The sequence below is a fragment of the Nomascus leucogenys genome, chromosome 23 (assembly GCF_006542625.1).
Source record: "Nomascus leucogenys isolate Asia chromosome 23, Asia_NLE_v1, whole genome shotgun sequence".
In the NCBI taxonomy this organism is placed as follows: Eukaryota; Metazoa; Chordata; class Mammalia; order Primates; family Hylobatidae; genus Nomascus; species Nomascus leucogenys.
The window spans coordinates 10,368,696-10,386,097 of record NC_044403.1 but is presented as its reverse complement, the minus strand read 5'-3'; the positions used below and the strand labels follow the sequence as shown (position 1 = coordinate 10,386,097).

General features: G+C 37.5%; 1 protein-coding gene across 6 annotated transcripts in view; it reads right to left on the bottom strand.

Moving 5' to 3' along the window:
• SOX5 (SRY-box transcription factor 5) overlaps positions 1-17,402 on the bottom strand; it is a 753,263-nt gene that overhangs the window by 203,082 nt on the left and 532,779 nt on the right. For all 6 annotated transcript variants that reach the window (XM_030804393.1, XM_030804395.1, XM_030804392.1 and 3 more), the window contains 2 exons: positions 8,569-8,741; positions 2,426-2,494 (listed from right to left, as the gene is read on the bottom strand). In XM_030804393.1, the coding sequence (XP_030660253.1) occupies positions 2,426-2,494; positions 8,569-8,741 (242 nt within the window). The remainder of the gene's footprint in view (positions 1-2,425; positions 2,495-8,568; positions 8,742-17,402) is intronic.

The following is a 17,402-nucleotide window of genomic DNA, read 5'->3' as shown; positions in this document are numbered from 1 at the left end:
TTTTTAATGTCCTATTTCTACATATGCCACCACATCGGAGCTTCCCATAATTGTTTGAACAATCTCGCAGTAGACGAAATAATTCAAATATATTGTTACTTTCATAACTATTAAGTGTTTATAAGACTTCTCCAAATTAACAATTGACAAAATATATTTCAGAACTATGCTTCTAGTTAATGAATATACTGGAAGCTGTGAAAATGAATTTCCTTCAGGTTATCAGTCTGGCTCAGTACTTATTTGTTGCCTGAAAGGGTTTTGACTCTGTCAGTTTCATTTATCTGCACTAACCCTAGAAAGAGGACCAACACACATATATATCTCAATATCTCAATGTTTCCCTCAAATTACTTTCAGTGTGACTTTATTTCCTTTAGGGACTTTTTCTTTTCCCACTCTGAAATAGTAGAGGCTGCCTGCTTAACACTTTGATCAAATAGAAATTCTAAGCTTTTAAAATTCTCATACTCCACAAAAGTTCTATTATAGTCAGAAAACTTTGCTTCTCATCCTAGTTCTACCAGTTTCTAATTGTGTGGTCTTGGGCATGTTGTTAAACTTGGCCTTTGCTCTCTGGAATATAGTTCCTATAGTCATAGAATTTCTAGAACATATAATTTTTAAGTGCTTTTCATTAAAAAATGTTCTGACTTATAAATTATAGTGCTTCATGCTCTGAAGCAAGAATCCATCCATTTCAACTTTTTGTCATTATGACAGGGCTTAAAATCTACATTGTGAATGTAGTGGTCACAATCGTGGAATAATTCCTAAGAAAGCACTGAAGGTGTTGGCTAATCTAATTGGTCAGAACAGTTTATTGAGCCTTACATACATTTACAATATGAGTTGAAATCTATTTTTGCCATTCTGTTTAACAAAGGACTTATTTCAGTATTACAAAAATTATAAAAATCTAAAACTATTGGTACACTTGTCAAATTGCAGTAAAATCAAGTGACTACCACATTATTGATGATGGAATTACCTTACTTAGAATAAGAAAGTGCCATAACAATATTAATACCTATGCTTTGATGATTAATAACATTTTAAATGCGTATAACCAGGTACCATCCACTAAAAAGTCAGTGTACTTTGAACAACATGAAATTCAATGAACAGTTTTAAACCACTGAAATGAATAACCACACTTCAGATATGAGTGGATTATAACATGTTGGAAATGTGCTGATCAAAATTGCAGTTAAGGAGGGGAAAGGTCCTTGGCTGGAACATCTCACTGAACTTCCACTGTCTCACTGAAGCTATCAATAGGTCATTAAAATCCCAGGTAGAATAAGAAAGAAGCAACAGTGATAGGTCTGTTAAATCCATCAAAACTAGGTGTGCCTGACTCAATTAGATACAATGGGAGAAATCTGGATGGCAAAGAAGTTAAAACATGATTAATACAAGAGTGAAATAATTTTGACACATTTGCTTCCTGTCATTTATGATATTTACACTTAATAAAATATGTTGGATCTCAAGATATAACTCCAAGAGAATCACGAATTTCTCTCCAGATTAGCATACTGCAAAGCTAACAGTTGCCTCCAGAGGGATGATGTTACATGGGGTTGGATTCATAGCTCCATGAATTAGGTTCCTTGATAGTCATAGCAAGTGAGTACTGAGCACTTACGATATGCCCTGACACTATGCTAAGGCTCTTTATCCATGATTTCCTTTAACCCTCAAAAATCTCTATATGAAGTAAGTGCTGTTCAGAAAGTAAATTGTCAGAAGGGAAACAAAGCTGAACTTTTGTCAAAGTTTATGACACTAGCAAGTTGTGGAAACAAGACATCACTGGAAACGTTTTCTCTTTTTGTTACCAATACAGCTGCTTCCTCCTGTACTGATGCTCCCTATCATTGCAAATTTCCAAATAACAAAAACATGGAGGTCCTACAGCCTTCAGACTTGTTTTCTCCAGGCAAAACCACAAGTAAATCGACTTGAACACCAAATTACTACCATCCCTATGTTCCATCTTTATCACACATGGCTCTCAGGCATGCAATAAGAACGATCTATCTGATGCTACTTCTCTAACTGAAAACCCAGGTACCTTTCTGCTTTGGTTCCCTGCACCCACCCAGTTAAGAACACTTATAGACACATTTTACCATTAAAATATAGATAAAATGAAACCTTTATCTACACTAATTTCTTCTCAGCATAAGATGAAAATAGCTGTTAGCTTGTTTAGATTGAAGCTCCCTGACACAGTAGGGCCCGTAGACTGACAGACAGACACCATTTGCCCGATCTGCATGGCAGAGGAGGTGCTATGTCATGAATTAGCCTGAAAGTCATTTTTATTTTGGAGGTCATTTCAGTTAGGTATTTAAGGATAAGAAACAGAATATATATTTTTTAAAATTGTAAGTATATTGAAATTCTGATTTCTGACCTGGATCTGTTGCTGGAGCAAGTTGATTTTGTGTTGTTGCTGCAGAAGCTGCTGCTGTTGTCTCGCAATCTGTGAAGAAATTGCACATGAGAAATTTACAAGTATATTGTAGTCCCGGAGGGAAGTTACTAATGTTCTGTTTCTCAAAGTTTGATCTGACACTGATTAAGATGATGAAAATAGATGTGTCTGTGCTCCTAAATCATCAGCAATTCATCCTAAGTAAGATCAAGGACGATATTTAGTCTTTAGGAACAGTTATGTTTCTTTTGGCCTAAAACAAATGAAGCCTAAGACACTACGGCAGTGATCAGTCCCAGAAAGAAATGTCTGTTTTTCAAACATCTCTCTGCCTAGTGATATATTAAGAAGGCGCTGCTTCTGACATTTTCAGCCCTTTTCTATAACAGAGTGTTTCACAAATGGGGAAGGGGAGGTTTAAGACTGAGGAGTTCAGAGTAGCACAAAGTATTGCAAGACACTGTATTTATTAGCAAAGTTTTTGGTATTTTTTTGTTTTTAGGTAAGTAATTTTCTCATTACTGCCTCTCACAAACCCCTTACCACCAACTCAGTGCATGCTATTGTGGTTTCTGTTTCCATTTTTTTACCAAAATGATTCTTAAGAAGGTTGCCAATCACATGCATTATTTTAAAATTCTGAAGCGTTTTTCAGTCGTCGTCTTTTGACCTCCCATCAGAATTCAACACTCAAATGCTTTCCCTTGATCATGAACTTTTTCTGTTGACTTCTGTGACATCATCATACTTCCCTGGTTTCATTTCTGCCTCTCATGTTCTTCTCCTTCTTAGTCACCTTTAATGGCTCTTTCCAGCCATTAAATGTTATAACTCTCTGAGGCTCAATTTTAGACTCTGTTCTTTTCCTTCATACTTACTTCCATATGTAAGCCAAGTGCTTCTAAATGTGCTTCTCTAGCCTAGACCTTTGTCTTAAGCATCAGGTCCATTTATTGAGAAACTTATTCAAAGGAACCTCAAGTTCAACAGGCCCCAAACTAAATTTGAGATTTAGCCTTCCATATAGTCATCTTAAGTATTTCCTAACTTAGGGAACAGCACGATCACTTACCACTCTCACTGTTATTTGCATTTATAACATCCTCTACATTTACTTAATATTATGCCCATGCTGTGACTCTATATTTGTCTGTTTATTTGTTATTAACATCTTTCTGTCTCCTAGGGAGAAGTCCATAAATTCAGTGAGGGTAGAGGCCATGTATATTTTACTCACTGTTCTCAGGAAGTCCATTACAAAAGCAATGCTGAATGGATATCTGATAAGAATGCATGAGTAGATGAGATGAAAACTGTAAACATTCCATTGCATGGGATAGGATATCACTTCTAACATCTTGAAACTTATCACTCTCTTATAAATAAGCTCTAGATCTCATTCTCATCAAGTAATAGTCACTAACATTTTTATTTAAAAAAAAAAATCTCTTGGCTGGGTGTGTGGCTCACGCCTGTAATCTCAGCACTTTGTGAGGCTGAGGCGGGTGGATCACGAGGTCAGGAGATCGAAACTATCCTGGCTAATAGGGTGAAACCCCATCTCTACTAAAAATACAAAAAAATTAGCCGGGCGTGGTGGCGGGCACCTGTAGTCCCAGCTACTCGGGAGGCTGAGGCAGGAGAATGGGGTGAACCTGAGAGGTGGAGCTTGCAGTGAGCCGAGATTGCTCCACTGCAATCTGGGAGACAGAGTGAGACTCTGTCTCAAAAAAAAAAAAAAAAAATCTCTTAACCTCTATACCTGAAAGTCAAAAATTCAGGAAAAAATTCACACATCACCATGAATAAAAGAACCCATGTGATGAGGATGGATCTACCTGGCTGCACAAAAAAATTTATTTCCCTATGGATGATGGTTTAATTATAATTATTTTAATGCTTTAATTTTGTCTTTGGAATATGGTAAAAAAAAATACATTTTTTTCTTTCTTTTTTTTTTGAGACAGAGTTTTGCTCTTGTTGCCCAGGCTGGAGTGCAATGGCGCAATCTCGGCTCACTGCAACCTCCGCCTCCTGACTTCAAACGATTCATCTGCCTCAGCCTCCCGAGTAGCTGAGATTACAGGCATGCACCACCATGCCTGGTTAATTTTTTTATATTTTTACTAGAGACACGGTTTCACCATGTTGGCCAGGCTGGTCTTGAACTCCTGACCTCGGTGATCCACTTGCCTCGGCCTCCTGAATTGCTGGGATTACAGGCGTGAGCCACCATGCCCGACCTACAATTTTTTTTTTTCCGAAGAAAGTGGTAAAAGAGACAGTAGAAGGAAGATTACCTTTTTCATTAAGTCTAGTTCCTTCCTCCCACATAGCAATATTTCAAATGCTATTTAAATCCTTTTAACAGAACTTTAAGAATACTTCAGAACATGACCACTTCAACCTCCTACGTACTTTCTTCTGTTCACCGTGTCTCTCATCTGGATTGTTGTAATGGCCTCCATTTGCTCTTTGTGTTTCTGCTCCTGCGCCCTATAGTCGATCACAGACCAGCACCCTGAGAGTACTTTTAAAATATGAGTCCACTTTCGGAGACTGAGGTGGGCAAATCGCGAGGTCAGGAGTTCGAGACTAGCCTGGCCAACATAGTGAAACCCTGTCTCTACTAAAAATACAAAAAATTAGCCAGGCATGGTGGTGGGCGCCTGTAATCCCAGCTACTCGGGAGGCTGAGGCAGGAGAATCTCTTGAACCTGGGAGGCGGAGGTTGCAGTGAGCCAAGATCATGCCATTGCATTCCAGCCCAGGTGACAATGCGAGACTCCGTCTCAGATATATATATCTTGTCATGCTATTCATCTTTTCAAAACACTTCTCTCTCACTCAGCAAAAAGCCGGTGTACATATAATGCCTGCAAGGCCCTATATGATTTGGCCTCCTGCTATCTCTCTGATTTCATCCCACCCCCTATCACCTCATGCCTGCCACATTACATTCCTAACTGCCTCTTGTACACACCAAGGATGCTCCTGCCTCCCAAGGATACTCCTGCTTCTGGGCCTTTGCACTTACTTGTCCCTCTTTCGGGAATACTCTGCCTAGACAGCCCCATGGCTCTCTCCCACACCTTCTACAGGTTTCTGCTCAAATATTCTCCGTCAATAATGTCTTCCCCGAGCACCCCTTTTAAAAGAACATATTCCCATAGATACTACCCTCATCCCCAATGCCCTGCTTATTTTTTCAACATAATACTTAGCAACATATAGTTTACTGGTTTATTTATTGTCTACCCTTCCCAACCAGATTTCAGTACACAAGGGATTTTTGTCTGTTTTATTTGCCCATTCTACTCCCACTAACTAGAACAAAACCTGGCATCAAATTGGTGGTCAATGAATATTTCTCTAATAGATGAGTGTGGAATGGAGTTCAGAATCTGGGGGAAAGGCTCTTCAGTAAACGGGTCCTTTAGCTTTTGTAACAGCTATACCAGGAGTAATAGAATACATAGAATGGGGACATTCTACACTCAGTAGGGAGTGCTGGGAGGAGTGTCAGAAAAAGACTGTAGGAGAAGATGAACCTTCCCTGACCCTTAAAGAGTAAGTATTAAATGTCCTTCATGAAAAGATCTGCCACCACAGAGTGGTAACTGTGCATGCCTGCTATGTATGCTAGAGAAGCGCTGGGAGAGCTGAATGGACTCTAGAAACATGACCTGTAGCTATCACCAGGGATCTTCTCAGGCTGTGGAGGCAGCACGGCAGGACATCTCTCCAACACAGGAGAGAAATTCTTGAAGAACCTAGGGGTTTGTAAAGTTCCAGGGAGAATGTCAGAGGTCCTGGGAAAGTATTAGAATCAAAGGATTCTAGAATCCTTTTATAATATTCAGGGATGGGCTAGAATGCGAAAGAGATAAGAAAGAAGCTTCCTCTCCATCAGTCATTGCTTAGATCTTTCAGGACATGTGTGCCCTCAGACCCACCAAAGCAAATAGGGATTATCTACAAAAAATATCCCTAGCCAAGCTACATTTCTGAGGCTCCTAGGATTCTCCAGAATTCAGTTGACTGCAAGATTGAGAGTTAAGGACAGGAAAAGAGTGGTGTTGTTTTATACTGTTACAGGCAAGCATTCTGAACTCTTTTATCATAGGGATAAAGCAAGAAGCATATGGGCCATACCCAAAAACAAGCCAAATATATCTTTAATGAAAGTGATGAGGCATTTCATTAAAAATAAAACTAACATCTTTTAAGCAGACATAAACCACCAAGTAGAGAAGAGTACAATGGAAATAAGGGGGTGGAAAAAAGGAGCTCCTCAAACATAAACTGAGTATTTCTTCGTACCATTCAACCCTGCTAGCTTACACTTTGAAAGATGTTTAGAAGGTTTTACAGGGATGTGTAGGCACACAAATATTAAATAGTGGCCATCCTCCACCTGGGATGGTGAATGGACTACGCCCAGAACATGGAAGAGGAAAAGGACTTAGCCACATAAAAGAGGGCCATACTAATCTGTAAGCTGAAACTATGTCACCCCCGCCATCTTACGTTCTATTTACTACCAATTTTTTTTAACTAATAGTTCATAGGCATTGCCTCCATTTTCCTACTACATATATTCAGTTTTTATTGTCTGATTTCGGCTACTAAAATACCATAGAAGCCTTACTCTTCAAGGCCGACAATGAGAATCTAAATGAAAAATCTAGTAGTTTCAATTTGATATTAGAATGATTACTTTTCTGTAGCATTTAACACTGTTCCCTATGACCTCTTAAAATCTCCATTTTGTTTCCTATGACAGTGCACTCCTGGCCCCACTTCCATATCTGATTCTTTCTGCATATGTTCATTTTCCTTTCTCTGCCAGCTATATAAGCCAGTATCTCCCAAGTATCTACCCTTAGTTCCTTTCTGCTTTCTTGGAATATTACCACTGTAAATTAAGGCCTATAAGCCCCCCACATCTCTGCATAAAACAGTCCTGTCCCCGATATTAACATGGCTGCCTTTTGTATGTCATTTAGATCTCAGCTCAACTGCCAAAGCTTTAGAAAGATCTAGCTGCCCAATCTAAGGAGCATTGCCTTGTCATAGCAATCAACATTTATCTTATTACTCTGTTTATATTTTTTCAAAGTATCTATCACTATATAATATCATTGTGTTAATTTATCTGCTCCTTTTTCTGTCTCTTTCCACTAAAACTTAGGGGCTTTGTCTCTCTGGTTAATTGAGATAGCCTCAATAATTAGTTAGTACAGTGCCTGGCACATAAGCAGCACTAGATTACTATTAGTCAAATAAATGAATGAATGTTATCTCCTCCAGTAGAGTTTAAACTACCATTTCTCTGTAAATAACCCAAGAAACACCTGAGCTCCCTTCCAAAATGCTGACTGGTGTTTCTAGCTGTCTCTCACATACCTCCAACTGGACAACCTGACAGGAGCTGTAATTCAACATCATAAAACTACTTTCTTTTCCAAACTTGCTCTTCTCTTGACTTTCTGTTTCTGGTGATGGCATTCTCAATCTCCGTATTACTAGGCTCAACGCTTTTCCTTTCCCTTTTGCCTACTCAAAGAATTCTACTAACCATAACTCTTCCACCTGTTTATTCCTTTCATTTCTTTGTCCATGGTCATTACCCTGACTAATTTAGATTGTCACTCTTTTTAATTTAAAGTATTATAATGGCCTTGTAACTGAACTTCCTGCCCCCAGCTGGAAACTCACTTTACTTGTTGAAGCCCACAAGTTCTTGAAAGCATATCTCAAAATGTCAGCTCTCTAATGAATTCTTTCAAAATGTTTCTTGTTGAAAATGTTCTCTGGACTCTCCATGGCTCTTTTTTGGTATTTTTCTCATGATTTATCAGAATTTACCTTGATTATAATTACTTCTACGCTACTTACCGCCAAAGTAGTTAATAAGCATCTTAAAATCTGGGTTTTGTCTGTGGGTGGGTTTTTGTTTTGTTTTGTTTTGTTCTGTTTTGCTTTTTTGGACTTTTAATTTATTTAACTGGGGAGGTGGAAGGGACTCTTATTCATTGTTGTGTGCCTAGGACAGTGACCTCTAAGTAGCAGGCAAAGCAATGTCTGAGGAATTTATTGCATCGCTAGTTCTTACTCACCTGTTCTTGTTGCTGCTTGGCCAGCTCCATTTGCTGACGCTGTTTCTCAATCTGAGAGGCAGCTAGCTTCTTCTGCTCATCGTGGGCAGCCAACAGCTGCTCTCGTAGGCTGGTCAGCTGGTTGATCATACCCATGAGTTGCCTTTCTTTCTCAGCTAAGCTCTCGGGAGTCCCTACAAATCATATAGCAATAAAACAGACAAAATAAATGAAAAAAAGTAATTATTTCAATGAAAATGGCTCTGTTGTATACAGAGCTAGTCCAAATATAAAGTTCAATAAACACAAAAACATTAGGGGGAGGGGGGAGGGATAGCATTAGGAGATATACCTAATGCTAAATGACGAGTTAATGGGTGCAGCACACCAACATGGCACATGTATACATATGTAATAAGCCTGCACATTGTGCACATGTACCCTAAAACTTAAAGTATAATAATAATCAAATTAAAAAAAAAATTACCTACCTTCTTTTACGTTTTCACGCAACAGTAAAAAGTGATTGCAATTTACCCATTACAAAATACCACAATGAACCTGGCTCTCTGGCACAATAGATAGCACATTGGACTTCTAACAAAATACCATGATGACCAAACATTTTGAATGTTTTTACATTTATGACCAGTAATAATCTATAGATTTTTTTAACTTTTACTTTATAAGTAAATTTTTTAAAAAATGTTGGCTGAGCATCTACTGTTTTTAATAGTCTATGCTAGGGCCTGCTGGCAATAAAAAGATGTCCAAAGTACAGTTCTTGGCCTTAAGTACTATAGTTTTTCATCTAATTAAAGAGGCAAGACAAAGACACAAAAAACTAATAGCCAGAATTATTAAGAGGTCAAGGCATTAGTATTAGTGATATGATTCTCCCTTTCTTAAAAAAAAAAAGTGAAAGATTCAGAACTAAGAAATTCTATGTTGGCCAGGCGCGGTGGCTCACGCTTGTAATCCCAGCACTTTGGGAGGCCGAGGCGGGCGGATCACGAGGTCAGGAGATCGAGACCATGGTGAAACTCCGTGTCTACTAAAAATACAAAAAAATTAGCCGGGCGTGGTGGTGGGCGCCTGTAGTCCCAGCTACTCGGAGAGGCTGAGGCAGGAGAATGGCGTGAACCTGGGAGGCGGAGCTTGCAGTGAGCCGAGATCGCGCCACTGCACTCCAGCCTGGGTGACAGAGCGAGACTCCGTCTCAAAAAAATAAAAAATAAAAAAAAAAAAGAAATTCTATGTTAAAAGAGAGCAAACATCTATTTAGCAAATCAAGTTTTAGACTGTATTCCCCATATGCCAATTCAAAGTCTATCTTCAAAAATAAAATACAGTTAACTGAGCAAATATTCAAGTTTGAGAACACAAATATAGCAATTTTGAGAAAATGTGGTTGGCAAATTAGCGTCACATTATGGTCACGTAAGCTAATACATAAACCCAAGATTTGGAAAAGTCGTGGTAATCATTTAAAATACATATTACACTCAAGATATTCAAAACATGCCAATGAATCTTATCAAGTTAAAATTTATATTTAATGTAAGGGAAATATGTGCTGTTCACTGAAACAGAAACGGTATCACTTTTAATTGTTCTTTTAGAACTCACAAGATAGACAAGGCCCCTATGATAAAGTACTACCAGTAGGAGAGAACACCCTCTTTAATCACAATTTTCACTTCAAACATAAGACACTAAGCACTGTTTTACTACTGCATTTGCCACCTGTATACATAATTAGATAGAAGGATCTGTTATAACTCAGTCACCCTTCTGAACCCCAGTGCATTTCTCCTACCAATTTAGGCTGAAACAGTTTGTTCTATTTTAGGAAGTAGCAGCTATAGTTAGTAGCTTATAATTTTTATATGCCCATTTGGAATAGAAAGAAGAGTTCTAACATATTTTACATATAGCCTAGAGAAAAAATATTCAGAAAAGAAAATGAGTGAATAAGGCAGTAACCATTTCTTACGCTCTTTCTTATTATCAATGCCTATCCTTATTCAAGGCAGGCGGTCAATAATGTGTTGCTAACAATTTATTATATCTCAGATATTTGGATTCCATCAGAATGAATGAATATTAACTCTATGAATAATAGCCGCATGACTATTACATCCTAATATTAAATAATATAAATATATCTTGGGAAGATTTTCTTAATGAAAATATTCATATGCTAGCAAAATAAACATCTTCCTACATTGTTAATAGAGAAGTAAATTTCTACCATATTTCAAGGAATACACACTAGGAACAGCAATACACATCATGTCTTACAATGCACATAACCTACAAAGGATAATTCTGCTTTTAGAAATCTAGCCCAAGGCTGGGTGCAGGGGCTCACGCCTGTAATTCCAATGTTTTGGGAGGCCCAGGCAGGAGGATCACTTGAGGCCAAGAGTTCAAGACCAGCCTGGACAACATAGCAAGACTCCATTTCTACAAAAATTTTTTAAAAATTAGCTGAGCATGGTGGTATGCACCTGTAATCCTAGCTACTTGGGAGGCTGATGTGGGAGGATCACTTGAATCCAGGAATTTGAGGTTGCAGTGAGATACACTGCCTAAAAAAAAATCTAGTCCAAAAATATCATAAGAAATGTGGGCTAATTACTAATTGTTTTAAATGAAATTCTAGAAACAACCTAAATGTCAAATGAGAATAATCAAATAATTATGGGTCATCCATGGTAGAGTATTTTGTAACCATAAAAAATTATTTTTGAAGAAAATTTAATGACATGGGATCTAGTTTATGATATAAAGCTAGGTTTAAAAGCAGTTGGAGAGAAATGAAACATTTGTATACTCACCTCAATGCATGCACATGTCTATGTTTATAGGAATAAAGACTGAGAGCAAATTTAGCTACATATTAATAGTAGCTATTTCTAAGTGGTGGAATTATAGGTCATTTTAATTTTTTTCTTTTTTTTTTTTTTTTTTTTTTTTTTTTTTTTGAGATAGAGTCTTGTTCTGTCACCCAGGCTGGAGTACAGTGGTGCGATCTCAGCTCACTGCAAACTCCGCCTCCTGGGGTCAAGCGATTCTCCTACCTCAGCCTCCCGAGTAGCTGGGATTACAGGCTCATGCCACCATGCCTGGCTAATTTTTTTATATTTTTAGTGGAGAGGGGATTTCACCATGCTGGCCAGGCTGGTCTCGAACTCCTGACCTCGTGATCCGCCCGCCTCACCCTCTCAAAGTGCTAGGATTCATATTTTTGTATTTAGAAAATTTTTCCACAATGGTTATTATTACATTACTTCCATACTCAGAAAAAACTTATTTCACCTCAACATGCAGAAGTATAATTTAAAAGCTTAAGCAAATCAGCACATACTCAACACCTACAGTTGGTCCTACAAAACCCACTTAAGTTAGCCCTCCACATAGGTGGGTTTCACATTCCGTGAATACTGTATTTTGGACCTCTGTGTGGCTGGGAAAAATTTCCGCATATAAGTGGACCTGTGGCATTCTAGCCTGTGCTGTTCAAGGGTCAACTGTATATATCTGGTGATGAGAATTAACAAATATCATTTTATCATTAAGTATATGAAAGATTAACAAAATTATTTGTTTTCACTTAGTCATAAAGACATAAGTAAGATTTCAAATTTAAAACAAAATTTCTAATTTTATAGTCCATATTCATTTCAAACTTTTTGAACCTTCAGCCCATCTTGCTACATCTTAAGCATTCTCACATGACTTCCTAGACATGTTTTCATTCTATTTCAACTCCTACTTAGCTAACCTTTTCTTCTCAATCTTTTTCACTGACTCCTCTTCTGCCACCCATAAATGCCTATATTCTCCCCAGTCCCATTCTTTACCTTTTCTGGCCTTGAACTAACATGCTTCAAACTGTAAGAACTATATTTCAACAATGCTTTATAGATTTTAACCACCTGAGTTCTAAAATACATAGTTTCACAGTCAATGAAATAATAAAGTATGTGCCAACCCTAAGATTGTCCCCCAGCCCTATTGACCTATTTTTAGATGCAGAATGGGGTATCTCTGAGGGTGTATCTCAGTCATAAAATTCAACATGCATAAAGTAATTTTAAAGCATTATCACCAATCAGCATTCTAAAATATTAACATCTTCAATTTCCTTCTCAACTACCCATCCCTGCATTTGATATTAATCAATCACAGTAATTTTTCCTCAAAATACGTTTGTTTTTCCTTTAATTTTAATGAAAATTATATTTTTCAATATTTTTATGTTCATATTAGTAAATACTGATAAAAGTGTATAATAAAAGACCTCCTCCCAACACTGTCCCTTCAAAGGTAACCACTATTATTATTTTTTGTGTGTCTTATCCTTGATTACACCTATTTAAGCATATACAATAATAGTTCTGTATTAGTTTGCCAGGGCTGCCATAACAAAGTACCACAGACTGGGTGGTTTAACAGACAGAAATTGCCTTACAGTTCTGGATGCTAGAAGTCTAAGATTAAGTTGTCAGCAGGGTTGATCTGTTCCAGGCCTCTTTCCTTGGCTTGTAGATGTCTGTCTTCTCTATATGTGTTCACATCGTCTCGGTCTGTACATACCCATGTCCAAATTTCCTCTTCTTATAAGGATACCAGTCATCTTGGATGAGGACCCACCATAATAAACTCATTTTAATTCAATTGCCTTTGTAAAGATCCTATCTCCCAATACGTTCATATTCTGAGGTTCTAGGCATTAGGACTTCAACATATGAATTAGGGTTGGTGGGTAGAGGAAAGTGCATAGTTCAACCCATAAGAATGCCTTTTACGCAAATGATAACATAACATAAATACTGTTGTACTGACTTAGAGACAGCACTTTTCCATCCTGCCTTCTCTATCTTCACTGCCATTTTTGTCATCTTTTTTCATGAATTTTTGTAACAATTTTTTAAAATAGAACTTTTAAAATAGAACTTCCTGTCATCAATTGATCTCTGTACAAATCTATCCTCTAAAACTGGTACCAAAATTGCCTTCCTAGATAACAAAGTCATGTCATGTCAGAGTCTAGTCCTGTCACTTCCCCTGTTTAAAGACCTCCAATTGCTCCCCATTGGCTTCAGAAAAAACTGTCAAGTCATTATTACGAATTAACGAGGTCCTTCAAAATATCACCTAATTGTCCCACTTCCTCTGTGCATCCTAAATTCTAGCCACACTGAATGTTCTAACATTACCCCACCACCCCCGCCACTCTGAGCACTTGCAAATGCCATCCTTAACAAGTGCCTTGCCTGGGCCAGCCTCTCCCTAAACATTCATTCTTCATGCTCCAGCTCATGTATCTTGTTTTTTGTGGCTCTTTTCCTGATTTCCACGGATAACAGTTGTTCTCTTCTTTGGGAATCTACACAGCATATGCGTAGATCTTTATTATAGTATTGAATCATTGCATTGTATTATCTTATGTTCACATTTTTCTCCCAAAGTCAGGAGAGGTAGCTGCAATAGCAGCAACTGTAAATGATGGACTTTTCTATCCTCATTATCTACTATAGTTAATGGCAAATAGCATATGTATTGCACATAGCAAATCATCTAACACCGTTTAATGAATGACATAAAGAATAAAGCCCCTTCCCTTTAAACTATTCTCAAGTTTAAACATGCAAAGGAATTCTAGTTTTGGCTTAAGAGAGTTGAGCCAAAAAAAATAAGCTTTTGCAAAAGAAATCTTCCCCATTTTTACGAAAGTACTAAACTGAGATGAAGAAGTCCATCCCACGGCTTCATCTCTAAATTATCACATTCTTCATGATCATCCCTAGGTGCTTAGAGAGGACTTAGTAAGTGGTCTGTGAACAACGGAGACAGTAGCAAGAGTCACAAGACATCCTTGACTTTAAAAAAGTGGAAGGAATATTAACTAGATCCTTGGAGTACTCCAGAGGCCTCCCAGCAAAAAGGAGCTACTCTTTATTCACCTAGATTCAGGTTTTTAAGAGTCATAACTTATATATGTGTGTGTCTATATAGTGTATAACCCTATGGAGACACAGTCATGTATATATGAACTTGTTCCATCTGAGCCAGATAGCTAATGCCATGAGTTCACTTGTGTGTGACTGATAGTAATTTATTTTCATGTTTCAGTTATTTGCATTCTTGTATGTTTTTAATCTATGCTAGTCCTGCTCCAGTTCTCTTAGAATGAAAGATAACTGAAGTAAGACACAAAAATATTGTTTCAGTCTTCTTCCTGCCTAAAAACTGCAGGCATAACACTCATTTATACTTCTGTATTCCATAGAAGCAGCACATGTCAGATTCCTTAATATAATGAGACAAAGTCATGAGGGAAGGGAACCAGCTTCAGTCATCGCCAGCTCAGCAAAAGACATCATGATCTCATATGGTTTGGCTGTGTCCCCACCCAAATCTCATCCTGAATTTAGCTCCCACAATTCCTATGTGTTGAGGGTGAGAGCCAGTAGGAGGTAATTTAATCATGGGGGTGGGTCTTTCCCGTGCTATTCTCATGAGAGTGAATAAGTCTCACAAGATTTGATGATTTTATAAAGGGGAGTTTCCCTGCACTAGTTCTCTTGTCTGCCGCCATGTTTAGTGCCTTTCACTTTCCGCCATGACTGTGAGGCCTCCACAGCCATGTGGAATTGTAAGTCCATTAAATCTCTTTCTTTTGTAAATTGCCCAGTCTCGGGTATGTCTTTATCAGCAGCATGAAAACGGACTAATACACCATCCATACATTGCTTAGTCAAAATCCAGGTGTTCATTTTTTGTCTACCTCATCTTCCCTATGTAATTCATTGGAAATTGATCAACCCTAGAACATATTATAAATCAGTCTCTGTATCTCATTTCCACTATTACTCCTTAATCCAGGCCACTATCATCTCTTGCCTTTACTACAACAATTTGCTTTCTAGTCATTGCCTCTATTTCTACTTGTTTCCTTACTAGAATCCATTCTCCAAACAAATGTTCATAGTTATCTGCTTAGAAAGGTAAATCAAGTCATGTCGTATGTCTGTATAAAACTGTTTCAAAGCTTTATTCTGCACATGGAATAAAATGCAAACTCCTACCCTTACAAAGTCCTGAATGGTATGGCCCTTGTCTTCTTCCCTGGCATCACCTCTTCCCATTTTCTCTTTTGTCAATATGCTTCTTTGAGTTCCTCTAATACCAGTATGCAAACTTGCTCCCACCATAGAACCTTCGAATGTTAACTTTTACCCTCAGAAAACTCTTCGCCCAGACCCAGGTTTCTCAGCCTCAGCACAGTTGACATTTAGGCCAGACAATTTTCATGGGGAGTGGTCTTGCCTCCATCTTCTAGATGCAGGTGGGACCTTCACTCCTAGTTATAATGCCCCAAAGTGTCTCCAGACATTGTCAAACTTCCCCTGGTGGAGCAAAATCTTCCTCTTTAAATGATGGGCTTTTTTCTTTAATTCATTCAGCATATGTTCACAGGGCAGCTCCCGTGTGCCTCATACTGTTTTTAAGTGTTGAGGATACTACAAGTACAAGCCAGAAAAGAAAGCATGCCTTCAGATAGCTTAAATTTAAATGAAAGCGATAAAAAAATAAACAAATACAATAAAATCTATCCAAGGTTGTACTTAAAGTCCAGCTCCTCGGAGGGCCTTCGCTGACCACTGGAATTATAAAAGCAATCACATCTCACTTTCTATCACATCACCCAATTTTTATACTATAGTAGTTAGCACTGTATGTTATATTCTTATTGATATAGTTATTTATTTATTGTATCTCCCAGTAGAGTATAAGCTTTGTGATAATAGGATACTATTATAATTTGTTTTGTTCAACTCTGTATTTCCAGTAATAGTGGATACCTTCATACAGATATATGACCACTTGTTGAGTGAATAGAATAAATAAACTTAAGAACAAAGAAAAGTCCTTGATTAGCTGATACTGTACAATTTTATACACAGGAATAACCCTCATCAAGGTCGAATTAAAGATGATCTGAAAAACATCGAAATAATAAGGAAAAATACATGAAAATTGCTATGTCCCCAATATTGTTTTACTCCACCCAAATGAAATAGATAAATGGCTTGAAATCAAATCATGAAAATCAAAGTAAACCAGTGGGAACTATTGTCCAAATAAAGAAAAAGTAAAAGTAAAAGTAAACTCACTTTAGAAAAAAATGTCCTAGAAGTTTAGAGCTCAAAGTAAACTAATTACGTTTCTTCCCTCAAAAAAACTTACCAAAAATTTAATTCTTTGTTTCAAAGTGAAAATCTTTGCCAGGGTGTTTTTTTGTTTTATTATTTGTGTTTGTCAGACTACTAGTGCTGCAATTTGAACAAGACTTTACTTGGCTTAATTTTTTTATGGAAATGTCACTTTCAACTGGTATTCCACTTGAAACATCTAAAACTCATTCATTGCGTTGCCTTTTAATATTCCGCCTGATGAAGAACTACTACTAGGCTATAAGCTCTAGGAGGGCAGGAATCTGTCTACTAAATACTAACGGTATTTGCTACCATTATATCTCCAGAGCTACCCCATGGCAAGACAGATAACAGCCTTTGTTGAATAAACTGAAAATAAAATGAATAAAAACTAAGTGAGTCTAAATTTATAATGGAAGCTTCTTTCAGCAGCGCTCTTATCCAACAAAAAGAGAAAAGGCAGACCTCCCCTCATCAAAAAGGCTAAATAAAAATGGTACTATTACAGCTCATAAAAGGAGTATTTGTTGTTAGGTTATCCTACATGCAAATGTCTATTAATTGGTTCTTTACATTAAGAAAGAATTTAATCAGACTTTGATAAAATTTAGCTACCTATTCTTT